Source organism: Mytilus edulis, chromosome 9 (genome assembly GCF_963676685.1).
Source record: "Mytilus edulis chromosome 9, xbMytEdul2.2, whole genome shotgun sequence".
Classification (NCBI taxonomy): domain Eukaryota; kingdom Metazoa; phylum Mollusca; class Bivalvia; order Mytilida; family Mytilidae; genus Mytilus; species Mytilus edulis.
In genome coordinates this window covers 34985503-35013045 of record NC_092352.1, presented here as the reverse complement: position 1 = coordinate 35013045, position 27543 = coordinate 34985503, and the positions used below count along the sequence as shown (strand labels likewise).

The 27543-nt window shown below is 31.6% G+C and overlaps 1 protein-coding gene across 1 annotated transcript; it reads left to right on the top strand.

Moving 5' to 3' along the window:
- The first annotated feature begins 12 nt into the window (after positions 1-12).
- LOC139488236 (uncharacterized) lies at positions 13-24648 on the top strand. Its single transcript, XM_071273717.1, has 15 exons — positions 13-364; positions 5356-5672; positions 6945-7099; positions 7942-8075; positions 8437-8587; positions 9367-9916; positions 10743-10977; positions 12768-12931; positions 13732-13972; positions 14358-14560; positions 15012-15918; positions 17594-17764; positions 19395-19515; positions 22486-22700; positions 23795-24648. The coding sequence occupies exons 1-15, from the start codon at positions 79-81 to the stop codon at positions 24415-24417; spliced, it is 4473 nt and encodes a 1490-aa protein (XP_071129818.1). The 5' UTR covers positions 13-78; the 3' UTR covers positions 24418-24648.
- The last annotated feature ends 2895 nt before the right edge of the window (positions 24649-27543 follow it).

Sequence of the window (27543 nt, the reverse complement as noted above, 5' to 3'; positions counted from 1 at the left end):
ATTGCACCAGTATGGAGAATTGCAAATGGCGGTGTGGCCAGAATGAAAAGTGAACGATAAATACCACTTCTTATACCAATGCCCCCGAAGAAAAGAAGAGCTGCTAAGAGCAGTTTGAATTATGATAATTTAATTCATTATTTAAAGTATGAAGCATATCCCCCAGAAGTTAACTCTGATCGAGAAAAACGAAATATCCGGAAGCGTGCAAAGTCGTTCCGCCTGGAACAGCTTCCTAGTGGGGATAAACTTTATTTTACATATACATATCCAGACGAAGAAAATACACAACACACAAAGGAAGTTATCTATAAAACTGAAGATCAGAAAAGAGCTTTTGACGAATTTCATATAAATTCGAAAGGTAATTGAAGTATAATTTTTGGGGTGTCTTGTTTTTTTTTATGACACTGGCTACAGTTACATGGGGAAGCAAGTTAACTCGTACCACCGGTAACTCGTACCATGTTAACTCGTACCAAAAAAGTTTACTCGTACTAACGTAAAGTCGTACCACTGGGAAGTCGTACCATTAAAAATATATTCAAAAATACGAATGTTTTATCAATATTCAAAAATACGAATGTTTTATCACTTTAATGTAGTTTTTTCTTTGTAAACTTAATAAAATACGAATGTTTTATGGTGTTTTTTCTTTGTAAACTTAATAAAAAAAAAGTTGAATTACTTGAATGATCTTGAATTTTATACTTGATTTTAATGAAAACTTAGACAAAATTTTAATGTTTTTTTAAAAGCTTTATTTTTCAAGCTGATCTTTCAAACTAGTTTTAATGCAGAAGAAAGTAAAAACATTGCTTTAATTGTACCTTAAGTTGAATATCTATATCCAAATTAAATTAATTAAAGCTGTAATCCATGATCACAAATGGAATGCTATGTTTACAATTGTTGAAAGCCATGTGCTTTTTGGCGAGAAAATTCGGGAAACCCCTTAACAGGAAACATTTACATTTCATTGTTATTTATAAAATGTAAGAATTTCATTTTGGAAATAGTTTTGATAAACTGCTAGGATTTATTCATGAAAAATTAATATTTTCGTTTCTTGGGGTGAAACTGATAATACTTTAATAATCTACATCTAGGGGTATGGAAAAGGGGGGACTGGTTTTTTTTTTTTTAAAGTTTTTTCCCCATTATCATTTATATTACAAATATAAGTTATCCAGTCTGAAAAAATCTATTCAATGTTACTGATTTGGAATGATTAAAAATTTAATCCAATAATTATCAGTAAAAGTTTAAAAAAGGGTATATATTCAAAGGAGACAACAAAGCAAATCTGCCACGGCATTAGCATTAGACAAGGAACATTAGCTACAAATTGGTCAGTGTACTTTCAAACTATATACATTTTACAGACTTAAGAGGTATTGAGTGAAAGTAAAGTATATACATCATTAAACACCATTTAAATGCATTTAAATAAGTTGGTACAAGTTTTCATTGGTACGAGTTTTTGTAAAGTGGTACGAGTTGACGTTGGTACGAGTTTACAATGGTACGGGATAACTATAATTCGTATCATGGAAATGTAACAATAATAAAAATATTATTGTTACATTGGGGACTAAATGCCGGAATGCATGGTTGGATAAGGTACCGATTAATTACGAATGTAACCGTAGCCTCAATAATTATAGTTACATTCGTAATTAATCGGTTCCTTACCCAACTTTGCATTCCGGCTATTAGCAGATTAGTCTCCAATGTAACAATAATACATATTACTAGTCCCATCGACCATGTACTAAAAAATAAAAGTTGAAGACATTATCTTATATTTACAATACATACAAGTATAACATACAATTTTTTGATTTTTTTTATAGTACGTCCTCCATGGATTCTGAAATCGGACTCGGACATCTCTTAAACTGAGTTTTACTATGCGTAGTGTTGTCCGTTTGTTTTTTCTACATTGGCTAGAGGTATAGGGGAGAGTTGAGATCTCATAAACATGTTTAACCCCGCCGCAATTTTGCGCCCTTTCTCAAGTCAGGAGCCTTTGCATGGCCTTTGTTAGTCTTGTATGATTTTTTAATGTTAGTTTCTTGTGTATAATTTGGAGTTTAGTATGACGTCCATTATCACTGAACCAGTATACATATTTGTTTAGGGGCCAGCTGAAGGACGGCTCCGACAGGTGCAGGAGTTTCTCGCTACATTGAAGACCCATTGGTGACCTTCCGCTGTTGTCTGCTCTATGTTCGGGTTGTTGTCGCTTTGACACATTCCCCATTTCCATTCTCAATTTTATACATGTATGTACAGAAGTTCACAGTTAGCAAACTTTGCTTTTGATGTATCAATTTTTGGTAAGTGCGTTTGTATAGCTGTATGAAATTTGTGTCTTGATATTGTTTCAGTTTCGTTTCAAACGCATCCCATGCAAGTTTTAAATTTTTCACCCAAACAAAATTGGTAATAGGAATCTCTTCATCTTTTGTTCAAAGTATAATGACAGTAATATGAGTAGGTGTGCAGTAAAATACTTAAAAGTGAACAGTTTTCTCAGCCCGAGTTTTCAACAACAAACCATTGAATTATATTTTTCGCCTTTGGCACTACTTATTTGAAGTAGTATCTTTAAGAACATCAAATCCATTAATACCTAAAACTATTTAAACACCATTTGTTGAATAATAATATTTATTATTTATTATTATAACAAGTATTATTTAGTAGACATGAATGAACTAAGCAACAAAACTATATAGAAGATTTAAAGTTTAATAAATCTAGCGTACATTGCTGTTTTTCATGTAACAATAACGCAATGTAACCGTAGCCTCAATAATTATTGTTACATTCGTAATTAATCGGTTCCTTACCCAACTTTGCATTCCGGCTATTAGCAGATTAGTCTCCAATGTTACAATAATATTTTTATTATTGTTACATTTCCATGTAACCGTAGCCAGTGCCTTTTTTTATTTGCTACAAGAGCATAAGGCTAAGGAGGGTAGGACTAGGAATGCTTTTTACAGTCAGGTGGTTATTTTCAGTAAAATTTAGCGTCATTATAGTTCAAACTTTAAATATGAGGAAGGCGCTTCCTTAAATTTGCCAGCTTACCAAAACTATGTCCTGCAAGTTGATTGATACACCTTATCACTATTTGTCCCCCATTACTGGATATCACACAGGTTCCGTAAAATTTTGACGTCATAAAAACAAGATATCTGACGCCACAATGGAAAAGTGATTGTTGTTGATGTCAAAAGTTCAAGCGGCCGGGTCAGACGGGATTAGCGATAAGGTGTATTGTTGATTTGCTTAACATCCAGTGGCAAATATTTCATGTATGTTTTTGTCTTAAATAAAATAATAACTTCATCTGGAAAATGTTGAAGGAACAATCAGTGAACTCCAAAAGGCTGGAGGAGATTCTTAAAAAAATATTCAGAATCCCAAAGTTGGGTTAAGTTTTTACCAATTAATTTTGATAGATAGTGTTAAAATGCTTCAATGTGGAAAAAACATTCTGACTCAAACAAAAAAACATACCACCTGCCTCTTTGAAGCTAAATGGTTGCTCCGGTCCCTTATGGTCTATATTTTTTTCTCCGAAAATGAAATTATTGGTGATTTATATAAACATGATAAATGACTGTGAATGCTTAAATTCATTATCTTGTGCTATTTTCATATCTTTTTTTCTTTCTTTGCAAATTTTACAAAATTTAAAACAATAAGACATAAATTTGTTTAATTTCAAAACTATGAATACTGTATATATACGGGTATATATATGTATGTGTATAAAAACATCCTCATACGCTTCAAACACATGTCCTATGTCTATCTCTAGATTCGCCTTCTGTGACAAGGTAAAACTACAACTATTGAAGTAATATTTTTATATATCGGATATGGTTGAATGGTCTAGATCGCTAGACATTAGGCTTAACAATTGGTGCTGTAGTGTATCAAAGGTGTGAGTACGAATTCCCCAGAGGGGTGGACAAAAATCTAATTCTAACACTGTTGGGTGTAATTTTCAGACTTATATATATACAATGTATATACCATGCATACAATCAATAACTTTAATAAATTATTTTTTTGTGTTTTGTGTTTTGTGTTTTGTGTTTTGATTTTCATGAAGAAGTGGAGGATTTGTAATATCTTTTTCATCAATATTTAAAAGTGTAGCTGTTTTTTTTTAAATTTTGTATTGCAACATTTGTGCAAACAACTCTTTCTGTTTGTTGAATTATTTTTACTTTCTAAAGTAGCAGGTCATGTTCATATTGTACATAAATTTGTATTTCCAGCCTGCATCTCATATCAGTGGCGGATCTAAAAATTTTCATAAGTGGGGGCCCACTGGCTGCCTAAGAGGGGGCCCGCTCCCCTCATGCTTCAGTGATTCCCTATATAATCAACCAAATTTTTTTCTCAAAATGGAGGGGGGGGGGGGGCCTGGGCCCCCTAGGCCCCCCCCCCTAAATCAGTCTTTGCATATATATGTGATCAGCAATAAGGATCATATTGATTGTTAAAAATGAGTTTGAATTTACAGTGATCCTGTTTAGTAAATTGATTTTTATCACGATAATAACCAAAAAAATGGGTAAAAATTGATGAAGAATGAGAAAATCATCAAAATTAGGTTCTTTCAAAGGGCCTTTAATAGCTAAAAAAGAATTGCACCACCATATGTTTTTTTCTTCACCAATTATTAACAGTCATATAAACCCAAAATTCAGGTTAAGAAAAAAAGTTTAATTCTAGAATTTTTGGCTCCTCAGATGTGTACATCCGTTAGGTCCCTTTCGATATTTAAAATTTTCAGATTTTATGTTTTGTAATTCTGTTATTTTCTTTAAAAAAAAAAAAAGGTGAATTTTCCAGTTTTTCGGACAATGTTTTAAGCATTATTCCTGAAACTTTGGTGAATGGTTTTTATTTATTAACATAACATTAACCTCCCTTTAGTTTTTTGTGAACATCTTTTATTGAGAAGTTATTATTAAACTTTATTCTTTGAAATAGCAATGGCCATATCATAAGCACACGGCGCAGCTGTTTATTAAATAAAGATATATTGAATAAAACAAGTACAAATATGGACCTATTCCACTTAACCTTCTAGGGTGAGCTCAACTTAAGTGACTCAGCGAAGGTTTGGTTCACCAGAAGGATTTGAAAAATATGGCTGTGCTTACACAAAATTTATTCTGAAATACATGCCTATTCAACTGGATAAGATTAAGACATATTGAAGGAACTTACTTTCTTTTGCCAATGTGACGTAAAATAAAAAAAACATACATTTAACCAACATTTATAAATTGTAACAAGAAAGATTTGTTTTTTATTTAGGTGTTCACATTGGTCGTGAGAAATTACTCACCCTGATAACAGAAAAATACTACTGGCAGGGAATATGTATCAAGATTCGAGAATTTCTCAGAGCCTGCAAAGAATGCCACCAAAAGGTAGAGGCACAAGTTACAAAGAAGAAACTCATGGAAGATACCATACAAACAGAGGGATATGTTGCTGTAAAGATTGAGGATGATCAGGATTATGAAGAAGTTATGGAATCTGAAAATTTATCTGGTGTATCATTGAGTGATATTTGGACATCATCTGAACAACAGTTATTACAGTTACAGGCACAGCATTTCTGGGATATTGTATGTAAATGCGAACTTATTTGTTAGTTAAGGTGGTACCTAACACCTTGACTAAAATTAAGTTGGCTCGTTTAATTTTCATAAAATTTGACAAAACCTTTACTTTGACCCTTTGACTAAAATATAAAAAAAATAAAAAATTTGAACCAGCTACATTATCGGAAAAAAATGGTTGGATAATTAATAGCAGTTTGAATAACACCAATTTATATCATTGAAAAGCTTAATATTTCATTAACAATACAACATAATTAAAACGTTTAGCTGATTTTACAGAGTTATCTCCCTGTAGTGTTAGGTACCACCTTAAATAAGGGCTTTTCCAGAAAAAAATGTATGGGGTGTTGGTAGGCACATTGTATTAATAATACATGGGTGATGGGTTTCAAAGCATTTTTTCACACTATAATGCACTATAATTCTCAATTACAATTGTCTGGGTGGTGGGTGCTGACAAAAACTGCCTTCCAACCCCCCCCATACATTTTTTTTCTGGAATAGCCCTAAAATAAAATCTGTGGATTTTAACAAATCATTTGTTGAAAGACATAGAATTGTCTAGAGTATGTTTCCTTTTGGCTTTAAACTATTTCCAGCTAATTGTGTACAGTATTTTCATGATATGAACAAGATAAACAATTTTTACAATTTAATTTGGCCATGTTAGTTGAAATCTATAACAAATTTCAGGACAAAAAGTAACGCTTGTGTTTTTTTTTTTCATCAGAAATCAAGAACACTTGACAACAAAAATATAACCAACCTGTAATATTTCAGTTTCTATTTTTGCCTTTTTTTTTTTTAAATTCAACCAAGAATGATCTCACAATAACTTTCTGAAAAAGAAAGTTATTAATATGAAACATATAGCAAGGTATTGTAGGTGACTTATACTTATCAATTGTATAACTCTGTGTATGAACATGTTCAAGAAAAAATGCAGTTTAAGAAAAAAAATGATACAAGTAGATGGACCCCACCCATGACAATACATGTACAGGGTAAGCCCCCCCAAAAAAGGAAGAACAGGAGAATCAAAGTATGTTGAAGTTGTTGGAAATGTGATAGAAATACATATACCTGGCAGAAAAAGTGAACATCCAGTCATATTAAGGCTTTTGTAAATCAAAAGTGATAAGACAAGATTTAACATTTGTACATGTTAACCCTTGAAAAAGGGTTACTGAAGATTGATTTTTTTTTTTTTATTGAAAACAGATTAAAAAATCTATAAAATCGTTTTATTTTATAGTTTATTATTTTACTGAACAGGTTGAAGTAAAGATGTTGGGACCATATCTTTGTAATGGAAGAAAGAAGCATGTTATGGTATTTATGGATATATTTTCCTTATGGCCAGAGGCAGCTATTGTGGAAACCATGTCATCCACTGTTGTAACACATGTTCTCATCAATCTCATTTGTAGGTAAGAGGCTTAAATAAATAAACTCATCATAGATACCAAGGCCTAAAATAAAATATTGTTTGTTTCCCCAATCCCAACCAACCCTGCAAAAACAGTGCTACTCATAAAATTTTATTGTCAAATTTAAGTTAAATATTATTTTATTCATTTCCGATTTTCAGGCTTGCAGGATCGTCCAATGTTGTTCAAGCTTTTTGGAAAAAATAAAATTATTTCCCTACCTTCCGACCCACACCTGGCTTGGCAGGGTCGGGATTAGGGAAACAAACAATATATTAATTTAGGCCCAAGACCAAAATTTGTATGCCACACGCATATCATCTATAAAAGACCCATGTGAATCAGTAACGCTTGATGAAAAGGTTATGAGGTTGAAGAACATTGAGGACCCAAATTTCCAAAAAAAATTGTCAAATACAGCTAAGATAATCTATTCCTGGGGTAGAAATAATTAGAAGAAAAGGAAATTATTTTTGAGCTTGCCTGGATATGGGAACTAGTGACTCTTGCCATGATGGCATGGCCTATCATTATTTGCCTGTTTGAAAACTTTATATTTTCAATCTATTATAAAGTCTTAAGAATATTTTCCTCTGCAAATACCTTTAAAGTGTTAAATATCAGTATGACTCATACACAGTAAATATGGCTACCATTAATTTAAATAGAATATAGGGGGCTAAAAAAGGCAAAACATTGTTCTTTATGCTGATTATACATTTTGTACTTAAGCAGAACCCATGACCCATACCATATAGTCAGCCTTTAAAGTCCCTGATATGAAAAAATGTACAACATTGATTCAAAGAATATTAAAAACGTATCATTTTATTTATGAACAGATTTGGAGTAATGAATAAGTTGTTAATGGGAGCTGGTCAAACAGACACAAATGTATTTATGTTACCTAGGACAGATATTCTTCTAGCTTCTGACATTGATATTAGGATACTTCACAGTACCACTCCACAAACAGGTAACAAGAAAGTAATGTTGACTCAGTGGGATAGGTTGAATCTAAGAAATAAGAATTCAAATATCTGACATGTTTGTCTCTATTAAGATAATGCAGGGATCAGAATTTTGTGTTTTTGAAAAGTTTGGATTTAAAATAATGTAAGTTGTTCATAGACATATCTCTCTGTAAACGAATAGGGTTGGGGAGAGGATTTAGATTGAAGCAGATGTTCTTTTACAAGACATGTGATTTAGATAAAGAAGAAATGTATTTCTCTGACTTTCAAAGAACCATTAAAATATTTTTTTGATGTAATAAAATGAATTGAAATTTTTATTTGGAAGTGTTCACCTTTTCACAATAGTTTCCCTACTTTCAGCTGAAGCATGGTATGAAATAGAAGAAACAATGAATCAGTTTGTTATCAATAATTCTGACTGGACAAATTGTCTGCCCTTTGCTCTACTGCCACACAGAATATCTCGTGGAAGACACACTGAATACTCTCCAGCTTATCTAACATATGGCAGGTAAGGGGATATTAAAAAATAATTTTGACATCAGTAACATACTGAGAGGCCTGCTGTATTGTTACTTAAGGAACACCTGCCAACCTTTTGTACAAAACAGTACGTCATGAATGCAATTTACATTTCACATTTTGTTCACCTTTATAAACATTCTGTTATCCAAGTTTTGCTATCAACTTGTTAGTTATGGATAATTACATTAAATGGCAAAATGCTGTTCTTAGAAAGTATTACTCCTAATTAGATTCACATACATGCATCAATTCTATATAAAGATGTTAAATGATTTAGACATCTATTAAGTTTCTTTGTTAAAATCTTTTAAAATGAAGTTGATATAATCATCTTTATATAAAGATATTTATATAACTTAAAAAATACTTTTGTAAATATACCAACTGTTATATTATAGTAATTATACGTCAGAATGACCAAGTGGTGTAAAAAGTTCATATACTAATCTTTCAACATGGATGTTGTGAGTTCGAAACCTGCTTGTGACAGTTGTGTTCAACTATTTATTAACAGTTTTAAAAATACCTACTGAAGGTCATGGTAGTCATCAGGGGAACATCAGCTTCCTTCATTAAAATAAAAACTGGCTGCCACATTATTATAGCCAATAGTGCAGTTAAATACCAACAATCAATCATTTAAATGACAAGCGACAAAAACATTACATAGGATTGATTTCACTAGTTATACACAATAATTTCATTACGTTATGCTTAATTATTGTTGAATTGAATGAATAATCTAAATGTATTTTGACTTTGTAGAGAATTGAATCTTCCATCGCTACTGACACATCAACCCACAGCAGAATATCTTCAAACAAGTGATGGATATATCCCTATTGACAAAAAGTTACAAACTTTAAGTTCATTAATGACTGTTTATAAAGGATATTGTGGAGATGATAATGTTTCTCAAGATTCTGATATATTCAAAGGTCCGTCTATGAATATGCCTGGAAGAAAGATTCCTTTGGGTTCTGCTAAAACAATGACTGCATCTAGTAGTTTAAGTAGTCAAGAAGTGTCACCATCAACTTCTGCTCAGATATTTCATGAAGGTATAGAAACATCTGGGATGTCTGATGAAGATGATATAAACACTGACAGCAAAAATGTCAAACCAAAAGGAGAAATAAAAGAGGAACAGGAAACTTCAGTGAATACTCCCCTAAGAAGGAAAAGGTGGTCAAAAACTCACAGAACGAGTATGGATAATAGCAGTAATAATACTGATGATCTTAGCATAGAGGAAATACAGAGCTATGAAAAACTTCTAAAAGTTGATGAAAATATCAATGCTGATAAATTGATGGTATTAAATGTTTTAAAAAACAAATATTCTTGGTCATAAATTAAAGAGTGCAATGGAAAAATCAATGGTTTCTTAAACATGATTTAAGTAAAATTAACGTAAAAATGAAAGTGAAAAATGAATCTGTTATTACTAAGGTAGTTAAAAAGACACTTATTGATATTTTGCATAGCATAGCATGATGTTTAAACAGCTGGCCAATTTCTGACGAAAATGTCGAGTTTGAAAATGTTAAGTGATTACTTGAAAAGATTCATGCTACTCTCCGATTTTCGACACATATGTTTACTTACGTAATAGATAGCTATGTTGAGTTGGAACTGTTGTAACATAAGTTTAAACAATGATGCATATTTTATGACAGAATTGTACAAGTTTTATTCAATAAATATTTTTTTTTTTAAACAGTAATGTTTCTTCTAACCGTGGGTTTTTATTGTTGGGCACCAATGTAACCGGAAAGCATGAATTTCATTACAAAATTGCTTATCTCCACCGGGACTTGAACCTGGGACCTCTGTGTTACAAGGCAGCGTGTTAACCGACTGAGCTAAAGAAGTACTTCCTTAGCTCAACCACTTACGGCTGACTAAGTATCTACTAAGTTTTCTAAGGAAAGCAATCCCGTCACAAATTCAAAAAATAAATGTAAACATGTAGGTAATGTAAAAATGCAAGTACTATAAAAAAGAAAACAAAAACACATATATTCGATGTAAACATGAATTATGTAAAGAAATGTCTTTATTTAGTATGAAAAATGAGGCTCTCTAACCAAAATACATTAGTGGTCAGATAATTTAAATTTGAACATTCTTTATTTTAGGTGTCAGGAGAAGTTGATGCATATTATGACGATGTGATATTGTATCTAAAACATAAGAGATATGGGGTGGGTGTTGTAAATGATCATATGAAGAGGAATATAAGAAAGATGTCGGAGAGTCATTACTTAGAAGGGGATATGCTGTACCACAAATGGAAGACCACTAGTAGGATTATACCACTCAGATTTGATGAAAGATATTATATTATGGAAAATTACCATATTGACAACAAAGGTATGAGAGATATTATATTCATCTTCATGTTTAAATATATTTCTTACAATAAAAGTAACTATATATATTCTAAAAAAAATAGCAATATAAAAAATCATGTTTTTTTACTTTCATCTTTTTAATAAGTTTCATTGTACTTATCGGTGGGTTTATTTTCATATCTAAATTTTTAAAGGTGGCGCAATATTGCAACTAGCCTGCTCATTAACTGGTCATCTAGCAAATGTTTTTCACTTTTCTAAGTATTAGGCCAAAAAAATTATGTGCATTTTTCCTTTTTTCTGATCAACATTAAGTTTGATAGCTGATCCTAAAACGTATTATTACCTTTCCAAAAAAATATTTCATGAAAAAGCCTATTGAGTTGTCTTATTTCACTATGAATCCTATTTCCACTAGATTATTCACTCAAATTTGTGATTAGTTAAAGCATACAGAGTGAAGAACTTGTCAAGACACTGAAAACTATACACTTATCAACCTGCACACCCAAATACCTGATAAATAAGTGTAAAACATGATCAAACTTGGAGAAAGCTTTTCTTGGATAACATATTTCATGGTTTTGCTAAAGTCTGCCTACAATCCTATAAAAAATGTGTACTTTGTTAAACAGTTTTTGGGATAAGAAATCTGTAGACTGATACCAATGGCTCAGGACAATGCCCTCACGTCAACCGTTTTATTCTAAACATTAGGGACCATCTCAGATTCTTATGATTGTCTTGGTTTAAAAGGTAAAAACAAACAAAGGGATTGAACTTAAACAACTTTCCTATAATGTTCTTTTCATAATCTTCATGTTTGATATTTCCCTTGCCTTATATGCGTGTTTTTAACAACACGGAAAATCAGAATCAAGCAGTATTTATATTTAGTGTTTTTATAAATTTAGAAACACATCAGAGGGAATTCCCCAGTTGTGATAAAAATGCGAGAGTTCTCTGCATTCCGATAAATCTATTTCTGACATATAAGAACTGAAGTGGAGTTTTACTTATATGTCACCGTTATTAAACTGATATTTGATATTGTACTTCCATAAAAAATAGAGAACCATTTAGGTTTAATATACGTTCTTACTACAGGGTTTGTTTAGGTAATTATGCGCATGCATATAGTTTTATTGACTTCAAGGGATACTAGGTTAAATGGTTGCTCTGGATTCCCCACTCGATTGATTAATTTAGAACTCATGGGATCCTTTCTATGTATGTCTGCTATTGAGAGTTATTGTTGTTACATAATTTTAAATCATATGCATCATTTAAATTCAAATAAATTAGTCCACATCGTTCAGGTTTATTTTCAACACCCCTTCAGGTGAAATGGAGCCTTCCATATTATCGTTTGGAGTTGTCTCCCTTCTGGAAGTCACTTCCGTGAATTCTGAATCGAAACATTACGTTGAAAAAAAAGATAAGATACGAAGTGAAATACTTCTCTCACTCTGAGTCTCAGTGACTGCTGTGGAAAGTAAACTTGGAATTGATAGTACAAAAATAAAACACAATAGGCCTAAGTACATTGTCACACACTTTTAACCGGGCTTTGGCTATTTTGTAACTATTCAGATGACGTAAATTACATTTTACATGTGCAGTTGAATTAGTTTTAAAAATAATATTATCCTGCTACATGTATACATGCGTCAATGAAAACAATGGCAATCGTATCCCTCAGAGCAATCTGCTCTTTGATTAAATTCGTGATTTATCTATACCTTCAAAATCCACAAATAATATTCATCCAAAAGATAAAAGTATTTCTCACTATATATTTTGTAACAGGAAGACATTTAGGATTCCGACAGATGTATGAGAGACTGAACAAATTCCACTGGAAGAGTATGGCTGTAGATTGTGAAGCCTATGTTAGGACTTGTGTTACTTGTAACCAGGCCAAAAGTGTTAACAATGATAGTCTATTTGAGTACTTTTATGATGTTACTGATGTAAGAACTATATTAATTCTTTTAAGGTTTTATAAAACTGTATATTCAGAAATTATTGGAGTGTTTTATAAATGCGAAAAAGTGGCAGTATCAGGGTTGCAATAATAAAAATTTGCATTCATTATTTTAGTAGGGATTTTCTTTAACAAAAGTTAATGATGTAATAAGGTCCTGCATTTTTACCAGTAAACCGGGATTTGCAATAACAAATGCACACATTTATGAATTTACAGCAGTTATTTTTAAAAATATCAATCTTCACAGTTAATTCTAAACATGCTTAGCTAATCATGAACTATTTTACATGTGAACTGTAAAAACAAATATATATCTCTGTTTCATTGAAATTAAATTTATAGGGGGTATCTCAGAATTGGTTTTTGCTGTTTAGAAAATTTAATTTTGAATATATATGTAATCATGGTAATATTGTGAACAGAGAAAAAACATAAGAGTTGTATACACAATGCAGTTGCAACGTCACACTGACTTCTGCATTTTCAGTGAATTTTTAAACTGGTGTGGATGATTGAAATCATTTATTTTCATTAAAAGGATGAATGTGGCTTTTTAAAACAAAACACAAACTTCAGTCACAATAGTACATGATTTGTAAGAAAATCTGTCATATCTGAAATTTTTGTATAACATAGCAAACATTTAACAGTTTGTTTCATAGTTTCTATTTAAATTTTTTTATTAATTTGATGTTTTCTTGTTGTAATTTAAACAATGATTATGTACTATTTCCTTTGACCATACTTTATATTCTATTAAAACCTATTTCATTTTTAATATAGGAGGAGAGAGCCAAGCTTGCTGAAGAAAACTACAGTTTGTTGGTTAAGTATCTACAGAAAGGAAAGATTATACAATCTGTTCAACCAAACAAATCTAAGCTGATAACATTGCTGGCTAACTGGTTCACTATTAATAATGGCCAGTTATACTACAAGAGACCAGATAGAGATTTTAATGTCTGTCTGGAGATAGCAGCAAGAGCCAAGAAAAATGCCATTAGGAATGCTCATGTTAATACAGGTTTGTTATAGACATACTTACTTTCAAGAGGTTACAAAAGGTCATGACCCTATTTTGAATTAAAAAATAAAGTTGTAACATCAAATGAAGTTGCTCGTCAAACGTTTTGTTTAAGTACATTAGTTGTAAAATGTTTAAGTATTTCATGAAAGTTTTGAATAAAATGAAAAAAATCAACCTTGGGTCAGAAAAATGTGGCAAAGCTTTTATTTAAGGAATGTAAATTAATTCAAAGGAAACAACTTGAAAATTATTTATATTATCATGTTCTGCAAGATACATTTATTTTGACTGCTGGTACTAATAGAATAGCACCAACAAAGAAGTTTTGTTCTTAAGTTGAGGCCATGATATATATAATATATAATTATTATGATTTGTTTAGTAAGTGGAAACCATTTAAACCAACCTGACACGTTACAAATGTTAAGTGAAGGATATATATGGAATGGTATGAAGGAAAACTGTGAAGATTTTGTACACTCTTGCTGTAAACACCCAAAACCAGCTAACATCAAAAGAAATGCTGCATTTAAAAAATTTGATCTTCTACAAAGAGTTTCACTGTTCAAGAAGATAAGAGTTATGGTGAGTTTGTTTGAATGTATTCTCATTTGTAAACACCATATCATTATAATAGAACTAAGGCAGAGCACACATTTTTAAGAAGAGAGATGATATTTTTCCAAAGGATAACAAAACAGATTTGACAATTGCATAGAAATTTGATCTTTAAAAAAAAAAAATTCTTGAATTACCTATAGAACTGCAAGTGTTTTTTTTATCATAATATTGATTATTACACATGAGATACCAATTTGTTGTTGATTTTTTTGGTATGTGTTAACCACAAGTTTACCCTGTTTATATGTTGATATTCACAAATTATTTTTTATATTCTTGTATACAGGTTATGTCAAAACTACTATCCATTAAAAAATAAATATTTTAACAGTGTCATTAATAAAAGTGATACATGTACCTTAACAGATAATCGGAAAGAATAATATTCATCAAAAGTATTTTTTTTTCATTTCAGCAAGATGATCCAAAGATGACACAAACAACTAAACAGCATATGTCAACAGCTTTATTAAGATATCAGAAAATTTTAGACGACACAGCTCAAGATTGTTTCAGAACAGACAATGATCCCACAGAAGGTTCTAGTGAGTTAGTAGAAATTACAGAAAATGGCCAACCCCATCATGAACAAGAGAATGAGATTGAAAATGAAAACTCTGAAGTGTGTGAAATTACAGATGCTGAAACATCTGTGACAAATAAAATTATAAAAATGGACAAAGAAGTAGAAGATCTGGATGAAATAAGCAGAAACAAACCATTGTCCTCTCAAGAAGAACAGACTATGATATGTGATTCTAGTGATGTTGTTGAACAGCATGTAGATGATATTGAACAAATAATTTATTATAGCAAACATCAAATTGAAAATGAGCAGAATATTGATAAACAGACAGTCCTCCATGACCAGGCAAATAGTCACATAACTTGTTCACATAAAAGTTCTAGTCAAGAAATGGAAAATGAAGAATTAGTTGATAACATGACTTCGGAGACTGAAGGGGATAGCCAGGAAGATGTTATTAAACAAGAACATCGGTACACCTCATCAAGGGTGGTTGATACTAGAGTTTCCAGAATGATTCCACTGGAAGAAGCTCTTCTTCTTTGTTCATCTGATAATAACTTACAGGGCTCAGGAGTAATACAAATAGATAAGCATGAAAAGCATGATACAGCCATGGAGAACAAACTGGTAGAGAGTAGACCTACACAGACAGAGTATCTTAGAAGTGTTTCTGATGAGGTTACTTTATCAGCCATCAGATCTATAATGCCGTCTGATGAGCATGATGAGGAGGAGGGAGAAATGTATGATGAAGAAACGGAATCAGAGAATGAAGAAATGACTGCCACAGGAGGTAGGTTTATGTTCTCTCAGGGTTGTAAGAAAAAAGTGAATGGGTTTCTCAGAGAATATTGCATACTTGTCATTTTTAACCGGATTTTTGTGACAAAAATGTCGGTTATTGATTTGGGGATGTACGGCGGGCGGGCGGGCGGTCGGCCGGGCGGTCGGGCGGGCGGCAATCAAATGTTGTCCGTGCATTAACTCATGAACCGTTCAACCAAACCTTTTAAAATTTTAATATGTGATTACTGACAGCTATACGAAGGTCAAGTTCAATAATGGCGATTTTGACTTTTACCGTTCATGAGTTATGGTTCTTGAAAGATTGAAAGATGGAGTTGTCCGTGCATTTACGCATGAACTGTTCTACCAAAGCTTCCCAAATTTTAATATGTTGTTACTAATGACAGAATGGAGGTCAAGTTCAATAATGACGAATTTGACTTTTACTGTTCAGGAGTTATGGTTCTTGAAAGATTGAAAAATGGAGTTTCCAGTCGTGTCCGTGCATTTATGCATGAACTGTTCTACCAAAGCTTCCGAAATTTTAATATGCTGTTACTGATGACAAAATGGAGGTCAAGTTCAATAATGACGATTTTGACTTTTACCGTTCAGGAGTTATGGTTCTTGAAAGATTGAAAAATGGAGTTTCCAGTCGTGTCCGTGCATTTATGCATGAACTGTTCTACCAAAGCTTCCGAAATTTTAATATGCTGTTACTGATGACAAAATGGAGGTCAAGTTCAATAATGACGATTTTGACTTTTACCGTTCAGGAGTTATGGTTCTTGAAAGATTGAAAAATGGTGTTTCCCGTCGTGTCCGTGCATTTTCTCATGAACCATTCAACCAATGCTTTTGAAATTTTAATATGTTGTTACTGATTACAAAATAGAGGTCAAATTTGATATTGACGATTTTCACTTTCACCATTCATCAGTAATGGTTCTTGTGATATTGCCAGGACACAAATAAATGTTAATAAATCCGGTTTGCTGTCGTTGTGACAGCCTCTTGTTCACAATGAAGTAATTTGGTTTACATTTGAAAGTTGTAAGAAATTATCATAGCCTAAACCTTTATGAGCCATTCAACTGTACATCAATATAAATTTATCAAAACAAATAATTACAGACCCTTTTATGGAGATGAGCCACCGAAAAAGATAACTTTGAACAATTCTTAGGCAAAAAAAAAAAGTATTTGTGTTAACTGTACCCCTATAGCTACCTATCCTAATTTTTATCCCCTACCCATAATTTTATTTTGCCATTTTTGATTAAGCACTGTTAAAGTCATAATATTGCTCCCATAGACTCAATGTAAAAAAAAATTTAAAAAAAAAGATCCCTACCTACTTACCCTGGGTTTTTTTTCCAGCAGGTGACAGTAAACATACATACTATTTTGTTTGGTATAATGCAACAATGTTCATCAAAAATATAGGAAGTACTGAGGTATTCAGATTAAACAAACAATTGCAAATCAATCCAATTTTCAACAGTTTTAAATCATGCAGGAAAGAAATTTTGATACATGCTTTTTGCCAAAAATCACACAAAGGGAGACAATAACTTTGTTTTTCTTAAAACTGTGCAATAGGATGCCTTACTAAGTTGGTATGTCAGGAAAAGAAAAATGTCACATGGTTTTAAGAGTTTCTATTTGAAATTGAATTACAGAAAATGATTCAGACTGGAAATCAAAAGAAGTCAAATCTAAACAGGACACCAGTGCAATAGTTGGTAGCAAAGACCCTGATTTTGATCCCATAAAGAAGAAATATGATACTACAACTAGATTTCGATGTAAAGAATGTGGGAAATGCATAAGAGGTATCATAAGATACAGAAGTAAGTTAACAATATATTAGTTTGTGATTAGGTCAGTTTGATATAGGGGAGCCACACATGGCATACTGGTAGTTTACATGTAAGTACGGTGGATTGAACTTTTATTTATTTTCGGTAGTGTCTGTGCGTACCCGCATGCGGGTATGAATAGTCAAATTGACATTCGTAGGCTACGTGTACCCACATCCGGGATTTCGTGTAGAGCAGGTGAAGAGTATGACAAATAATATTTTCAAATTGTATTTATTAGTTAATGATACATAATAAACCTTGCAAATTAAATGCACACTGATTGAAAATGAAATCTACAGTACGTCCCTGTAAACAAGTCCTACTATAATATATAAAATCCGAATGTTAAGTTGCTTTCACGCTGCAGAGGTAAAATATATTTTGATGCGCTGAAGGTTTACATTATCGTCAAATATTGTGTTATTTATTAATGAAGCTTTCATAGTGAATTATTGGCACATGCCTTTGTTTACAGAGAATAATGTATTAGGCGGACCGCATTAGGCCTTTTTCCTGTCGAACTTGTTTAGAATTTTTTGCCTCCGTGGATACAGGAAAAATTTATTCTGTTAAACTTTAATTCTGCTTTAATTTTTGTGTTTTCGATTCTTCTTCTTATCTCTGCAGCTGCAATTGACTCCAACTTTCTTTTTATATACAATTGTATGAAATTAATTGACTGATACTTTTAAACCAGAGACATATATATAGTCTCTGTTTAAATCTTACTATACAAATCCTTGGTTTAAACAAATTATTCTTATTCATGAAAACTTTGAAATGTCTTCCTTACCATGTAGATCAATCTCTTCCATTTTAAGAATATTTATTAACCGAGAAAAACTGTTATTAAAAATGCCTATATATATATATTTATAAAACTTCTAAGTAGTTAATCAATTTTATTCACTAACTGCGATAATTTCTGTATATATTTCACGTTTACAACCCGATGGCATTTTAACATAAAACCGGATGTGGGTACGCGTAGCCTACAAACGGCAATTTTGCTATTCGTACCCGCATGCGGGTACGCGCAGACACTGCCATTATTTTCATGGGTTCCAATTTTTGTGGATATTATATATATATTTCGTGGTTTTCCCAAAGTCTGCATAAAAGCCAATACAAATTTTGCACTTCGTTGAACACTAAAATTTGTGGTTCACACGAAACAAAAATTGGTACCCCACGAATATTAATGAATCCACAGTATATGTTTTGGACAGTTAAAGGGACTTATTCTAAGTCACTGGTATTTGGTATACAGTTGATTTAGCATGGGCATTTCTCATTTCCAAGATTATTAGTTGGCCCTATTCCCTAATTTTTAGAGTATTGACAGACATTTGCTAAGATTACATGGTAAAATTTGTGATCAGTGCAGTTTAAGATGAACCGCTAATGTTAAGTCAAAGATATTTGGTATGCAGTTGTAATGCCATTGGCAAATCTCATTTCAATATTGGTTACTTAGATCTGCCCCTCAGTCATTGTTTATTGGCTTTGCAACTTAAGTTAATTTTACATGTTACACAAGCAATACATATTTATGTGTTGATTGTATATTTCAAATGAGAATTTAATGTTATTCTAATACTGTAATTTTTAATTGCAGCACATGTATATGAACATACTGGCATTAAACCTTTTGAATGTGAACATTGTGATAAAAGGTTCACTACTTTAAAGACAAAGAAAATCCATATGATGAGACATACTGGAGGTCAGCAATTTCTGTAAGTCATTTAGCTTTGTAGAACTTGCATTTCATTATTGTCAATTTTACTTTTTCACCACTAAAGGGAATTTCAAGAAATTTTATTTTATGTGAAATTGTGCCTGATTCTTACTTTTGTTGTATATTTGCATTGAAATAAACACATTTATTTTAAAACTAGTTGTTGACATGATACGAGTTATGTTCTTCTCATATATTTTATTATGGTATATGATACTAGACCCCAAAGGGAGGGATTGTGCTTGATTCATTTGATGAAGACATCCTTTTTTGATTTATGTATCATTATAGTTACTATCATTGTCATTTTGCTTAGATTCTTTTGTTACCTCTCCTGACATCAGACTCAGACTTCTTTTAAACTGACTTTTACTGTGTATATTTCTATGTGATTATTTATTAAACATTAGCTAGAGGTGTAGGGGGAGGATAGAGAACTCACAAAACATGTTTAACCTTGTCACATTTTGGGCCTGTCCCAAGTCAGGAGCCTTTGGCCTTTGTTAGTCTTGTATGGTTTTTTTTAATTTTAGTTCATTTATATGTTTTGGAGTTTATTGTGACTCCATTTTCACTGACTACTACACAATTTTATTTAGGGGCCAGCTGAGGGCCACCTCTGGGTGTTGAATTTTCTCCCTGCATTTACGACCCATTTCTGTCCTTCTGCTGTTATCTGCTCTTTGGTGAGGTTGTTGTCTCTTTGACATATTCCTAATTTCCATTCTCAATTTTATTATTTAATTTTAAAAAAAATACATTGTTAAATTCTTCATAAAAATTGTAAAAAAGAATCTTCATACATAACCAAGCCAGTGGTCTAGTAGTTGAACTCCTGTACTACTAGCTTGTCAACACTGAGGTTGTGATTCAAGTCCAGCACATCACAGGTTCTTTTGACTCCAATTTCCTTTGACTAGAATTGTCAGTTTTCCATAATAAGATGGGTTTTTTTTTAAATACATGTACATGTATCTACAATGCAAATAGTAATTTACAAATTATGAAAGTGAGGGGGATTTTTTTCTTATTTTTTCCCCACTGAACATGACTTTCTATGAAAAAGATGTCAGTGAAGTATATAGGAAGATGCAGTCATCATTTGTCCTTCCTGAATTGCAAAAATAGATTAATTAGATATAAACAAATTATACTTGAGACATCCTCCCTAATACTGTTTTCATCTGTTTATTTTTGATCTGTTTATTGCAATGATAGTATATATATATATATATATTTTAATAAAATAAAATATGCAAAACCATAGAAAAATTGACAAAGCTTATACAATGATTCATATGTTGAAGTGCTTCCCTTAAAATCTTAACACAGAAGCTTGTATTGATATGACAAATTCATCTTTCTGTTCTAATAAGTTATTTTGTTACCAAAAAAAGGAAAATTACATAACTTGAAGAGAAAACTATTAGAAAAAAAAAATGCCTTTTTTTTTCTCAAAATACTTTTTTTCACTGAACATAACTTTCTAGTGTAAAAAAGTCATTGTCGTATAAACGAAGACACAATTATCACTTGTCTTTCCTCTGTTATAAAAATAGATCAATTAGACATAAATAAGTTATACTTAAGACATCCTTCCTAATCTGGTTGTTACATCTTTCTTTGAAAAAAATTCCCAGGTTTTCATCAAATTAGTTACTTTTGATATGTTTTTCATAGAAAGCCGACATCATACTGTCTTTTGTTATAATTGGAAGTGAAAATTTTCTGGAGTACATTTTCAGTAGGTTTGCAATGTTGGCAAAATGAGAAAATATTCAATCGCTTAATTTTTATCTTTGAAATCATCAGAAATATTTTAATTTTTTTAAAATAATATCTTTATTGCACTTTTCTTTGCTATAATGACACATTACTCGACCTAAAGCAGTTGGCCGAGTATCCCTGTAAATAAGTCACTGGATAACCGGTTAATTTGTTAGTTTTACAATTCATAGTTATTACAAACTTTTTTGCAAAATATATTGTCTCATGATTACGGAAAGTATACAGTTTTGTCCAATTCTGTTTCTAAAGATTATAACTTTGTGATCATTGACCTTAACCTTTTGTTGAAAACTGTTAAAGCTGCTTGATCAGTTGTTCTGAATAATTTATGTGTTTTATTGATTTTTTCAGAAATAGTAGCAAGTAAAACTGTGAAAGGAAAGCCTTGTAGCATTGTTTGGCCCTTGAAAACATAACCTTTAAACCAAGGACCTGGAAATTTTTTCACCTAATTTCTGTCATTTTAAGATAACTTAAAAGTTGGTACCCTTTTATAAACATTGATTGTCGAAAGCGCATTACTGTGTATGCTCATACAGCCATACTCGTAGCATCAATGAACTTGTTTAACTATTGCATCACATTTACTGCATGAATTTCCCTACCATTTCCCTAAAAATCAATCTTAAGCAATTAAGGGAAGCCAACAGTTTAAAAATGAACGCAAAATGATAAATTTCTCAATTTTCCTTACATGTTTCTTTCGAATTTGTCCTGAATACCAATTACTCATTTAAGACAAAAAACTTTCAGTTCAGGACAAGACTGGCATATATGATCGTTTCCAGACCCTTGCTTTATACTTTGCAGTAAGCCAATTTACAGTAAATCATTTGTACATTGATTTTTATGTTTAAATGAGGACTTTGACTTTGAAAAATATTTTTTGAGATATATTTACTCATGCTCTAATTTTCAGTAATAAAAGATATTTCATATCATGTTTTCTTAATCTTCATTTGTGGACCATTTTATTCTTAATTTAAATCTGAGTTGTCTTCTCTATCGACAGTGTACAAAAAAGATAGAAATAGCATGCTGAAATATACATTACCAGAAACAAGTTTTTTTTTAAAAGACGTTTTGCAGTTGTACAAGAAACAGTTCTTGACTTAGTTTTAAACATGCTCATTGAAAGTAGTATTTGTTGACTTTAATTGATGTTTTAATTTTTATTTAGGTGTTATTTATGTGGTAAAGGATTTAGTACTAGTATTAGTTTGAAATCACACATCAACATACATGAGAAAGGTGGAAATATTATGGTGAAGTGTGAGCTGTGTAGTCGTGTTTTCAGAACTAAAAATAGATATGAGAAACACATGCTATGTAAACATCCTTATACACCAGAAATATTCAGATGTGACGAATGTGACAAAGATTTTACTACGAGAAGTAAGTAACAAAATAATAAAGCAACTGATCAGATTTTTAAGCTTCATTCAGAGCATTCAGTTTACTCATGAATTACTTATCTTGGTGTTTTTTTTTTATAAATTGCTGTTCCCAGGTACTTTGAACTCTGATTGGGGTATAATAGCAGAATAAAATTTCATTTAATTTTGTGTATCTGGTTAACAGTACCGGTAAGTTTCTTTGTTTACATGAAGACTTAGAAATATTTAGTAATGTTTTTGGACTTTGTTTATGTATTGATCCTTTGGGTGTCAGGGACCAAACCAAGCAACCTAGTTGTTTATAAAAGTAAACTTGCCTTCATTGTCTCTTTTCCCTTGAAAACAAATCCAGATTTTATGGTGGTCAGTTTATATTTTTTTTTTATTATGATGTATCAAAAGAAGTTTTTGTTTATATTTCTAACTACTTTTTAATCATATCAAATATGTAGGCATTTTTTTTAACACCAAATACAGAAATACTGTGGATCCATCTATTTTTCCTGGATTAAGGAAAAATTGTATTTACACTAAAACTTGATTTTGAGGTTTTGCCAATGAAAGCCTGGAAAATTGGTACACTACAAATAATAATATATCCACTGTAGATAAATTTAGTGTATATGTAATTATTAGAAATTGATAATTGATTGATAAACTGTGTGTACAGACAATATATATATATTAAAATAATGAATATGAATTTCATCTTCAATACATCCTTACATATGACATCATTAAAAAAGTGGAATTCATAGACTATTGTTGGTCATCTCAAAGAGATGGGTTTTTCTCACATGAGACGATACGGCAAAAGTGAGAAAAGCATTCCAGTTAAGATGACCAAATATAATCTGTTTATTGCTATTTTTCCTATAACGATGTTGATGTTGACATTGACAACAAAGCACATGCACCCTTATAATTAGTTCCTAGAGATAATTTTTCATATTACTCTACTGTGTTGAGAAAGAAAATTATCAGTTGGTAAGATCATTGACAAATCAAAATTTCGTAATATAGAGATAATGAAGTATACTGAATTTTTATTTCTATATGGGATTTGGTTATAATGTTCATTTAATTTTTTAGGGAGTTTGTACAGACACAACAAATCTCAACATGAGAAAATTAAAACCCACATTTGTGAGATATGTGGTAAAGGATTTTATAGGAAAGAATATCTGAAGCGACATTTAGAGACACACGAACCTGTAAAACCAGACCATTCACATAGACGTAGACCTATTTGTGAATTAATACAAGATACTGGTGTTAAATATGAAATTCCTATATCACAAACTGAAGTACATATACCAAGAAGATGTAACATAGACTTAATACAAGAATCTGGTGTCAAATATGAAATTCCTATGTCACAGAATGAAGTACACATACCAAATACAGTGCAATATACAAACTCTGAAACAGTGATGGAGAGTATAACAGTACCAGGTGAATATACTATACCTCTGTCTGACTCAACTCACATAGCCTTGCCGAGTACAACTGTGGACAATCAAATGACAGTGGAGTCCAGTTATTACATTAGTAATCCTGATGATGAGAACCAAGTATCACATATGTTTGTGTATGGGCAGCCAGCTGTTCAATATGAAGTGGAATGTGGTTCCTCTGAAGAACAACTTGACGCTGCTGAGGCGCTGACAGCTATTAATATGTTAGCACAGGCTAGCATTAATCAAGGATATTGAAATTTTAAATTGTTGATAAATACCACTGTAATGTTTTCGCTGGCTTATATTATTGAGGAAGATATTGAAACTATTAAGCTTTAATTGAAAAAATATGCACTCAGTTTTGCATTTTAAAACTATTTGTCAAAATTGTTGATAAATATCACTGTTATGTTTTCCCTGGCTTATGTTATTGAGGAAAATATTAATATTATTATGCTTTAATCATTAAAAAAGATATACAATCAGTTTTGCATTTTCAAACCGTTTGCCAGTTACATCATACAATTTATAATCTCAATAAAGAGGGTAGGCCTGCCCTTTATTGTCAAGTGTCAAATGTGTGTTTTTCACTACCGTTAACGTAAAATGAACCTCAATTTCTTATCCTCTTCTCATTTTGTAGCTACAGTTAGTGGCAAATGGAGTAGATTGTTTATCATTTATGTTATCTGAACAAATACTTTACTGTTTTTCATCATGTGGGGAATCCAACTCCTACCCTCAGTAATAAAACTAGTATAATAATAGAAAATTACGAAGTACATAAATTTATTTTGATTTTGCACATTGACAAACATTTTAAACATGAAGCTATAATGAGCTTTTCAATATCATGAGTTTATTTTCAATATACATTACAGATACAACAAGCTTTGAAACATGCATCATGCAAATAAATAATGATAAAACAGTGCAACATTACCTCACAAAAATTTGACAATAAAACCTCATATAAACACTCAGACAATCTATAAAAGATGCAAAGCTCAAAATTTATTCTCACTAGTACTACTGTATAGCGGGTTATTTTCGTCGGGTGCAAATATTGCTTATTTTCGCGGATAGAAAAAAATCGTCAAAATAAATTCCGCCAATTTAAAACGGCCCGTGCAAAGTATTGTTAAAAGTTTTAAATCTACCAAAATATTTCGTATACCTTAATCAATGAAAATTCCCAAATTTTACACCTGCCAAAATAACCCGCTATACGGTATGACTGATTGTTAAACTATATTGGATCTATATATTCAAAAGTTTAAATATCTCTCTGTCATTTTAACTAGACCTTGACATTATTTTAATGGTTCAAATGTCAATGTTAAGTTTTTCTATTAAGGTCCGTTTCTCAGATATTTTGAGCAGGTTTCACTGATATCTTTGCAGAAGGCCAATTATATTAGATTCATAGCATCACTGTTATGTGTATGTGTCTGTCATACACCTCATTCTTCGTTCTTTGATAAATGTTATATTCTATGTTATATTTTATGTTCCCTGAAAGGCTGAAATATATTTTTGGGACTCACATATCCGTTGTTTTAGCCATCCAGCATAAATGCTGTCCACACTAAATACTTGAATTGTTTGAATAAAAAAAATTGTACCAATGGAAAATATAGGGAGTGGAAAGAATTGGAGTCAATGAGCTTAATTTTAATGTTGCTACTACAATATATTACATATGCTGAGAATAAAACAAATTAAACCAATGATTTCTGTATGAAATATAGATTTTCCTTGAATCATTTGGATAAGATTACATAATCAAGAGAAGTCTAAGGCCAAGTTTACTAAAGGCAAATGTTTGCAAAAATTGATTTGTAAGAACTTATTGGTCAGCCAGGGTTAGCAGAACTCCTGCCCAAATTTCAAGGGGCCCAAATGATGGTATAACAAAGCTCTAGCAAAACATTTCAAACACCTTACATCAATATGTACAAGAAGATAAAAGCACCACAAGATTATTGGTTACTGCAATGTTACTAAATATATACCTCATGTCTTTTGAGTTAGCCAGGGTCATTGGAACACTTACAAACTTTTCAAATGTGGTGCTCTTAATGATTTGTCTGTGTATAAGGGCTCTCGATAAAGAAAGGCAACAGTAGTATACAACTGTCAAATAGACATAAATTAATTAAGCGAAAAGGACAGTAAATAATTCCATTGTGGTATACTACTGTACTGTTGTTATTAATGGGATGTGTCCGTTATTATTCTGTGGTTATCATGTTGTAAAGTACTATCATATTATTTATTAATTTACTTCTCTGTCCTGAGTGTTCTAGAGTTTATTTGTACTGTATTTCTGTCACGTAATGTTGACCTTTTAGCGACATTTTTAACATTGCCGTATTAGAGGGAGGTTTGGATAGCCATGAAACAAGGTTTATCCCTTCATTTTGTCTTAAAATTACATTATGTTCTGTACCAAGTCAGGCATTTTTTTCACATTACTATGACGTGTCACGGTACTTTTCTATCCCAAATTCATGTATTTGGTTTTGATGTTATATTGGTTATTCTCATCGGATGTTGTCTAATGCTTAGTCCGTTGCTGTGTGTGTTACATTTTAATGTTGTGTCGTTGTTCTCCTCTAATATTTAATGCGTTTCCCTCAGTTTTAGTTTGTTACCCCGATTTTGTTTTTTGTCTATAGATTTATGAGTTTATACTACTGTTGCCTTTATATTGCAGTTGTTATCACATAGTCCGTTTCTATTCATTTTGGCGTATGTTGTTGTGGCAGTTTCTGTTGTTCCGTTTTGTTTTCTAATATAGTTGATGTGTTCCCTCTGTTTTGGTTTGTGTCCCAGATATGTTTCAGTCCAATCTATTGAACAGCGGTATACTACTATTGCTTTTACTGAATAGAGAAATGATAGACTTTATCAATGGAATCTTATTGAAAATATTTTGAATTTAAAATGTTTTAAATAGTGGTGATCTATGGACACTGTGAATAAATACATTTTGTAAGTACACATTTAAAAGATAAAATACTGAACTCTGAGAAAAATTCAAAAAGGAAAGTCCCTAATCAAATGGCAAAATCAAATGTTCAAACACTCCAAACGAACAGATAAATAACTGTCATATTCCCGACTTTGTACAGGCATTTTCTTATGTAGAAAATGGTGGATTAAACCTGGTTTTAAAGCTAGCTTAACCTCTCACTTGTTTGACAGTCGCTTTCAATTCCATTATATTGACAACGATGTGTGAACAAAACAAAAAGACATAATAGGTAAAAATGTCAAAATTAGGGTACAGCAGTATACAGTGTGTTATAATCTTAATCACTATCAAAATAAACGAATATATAACAAAGAAGAACAAAATGGCATATAGACCAAGTA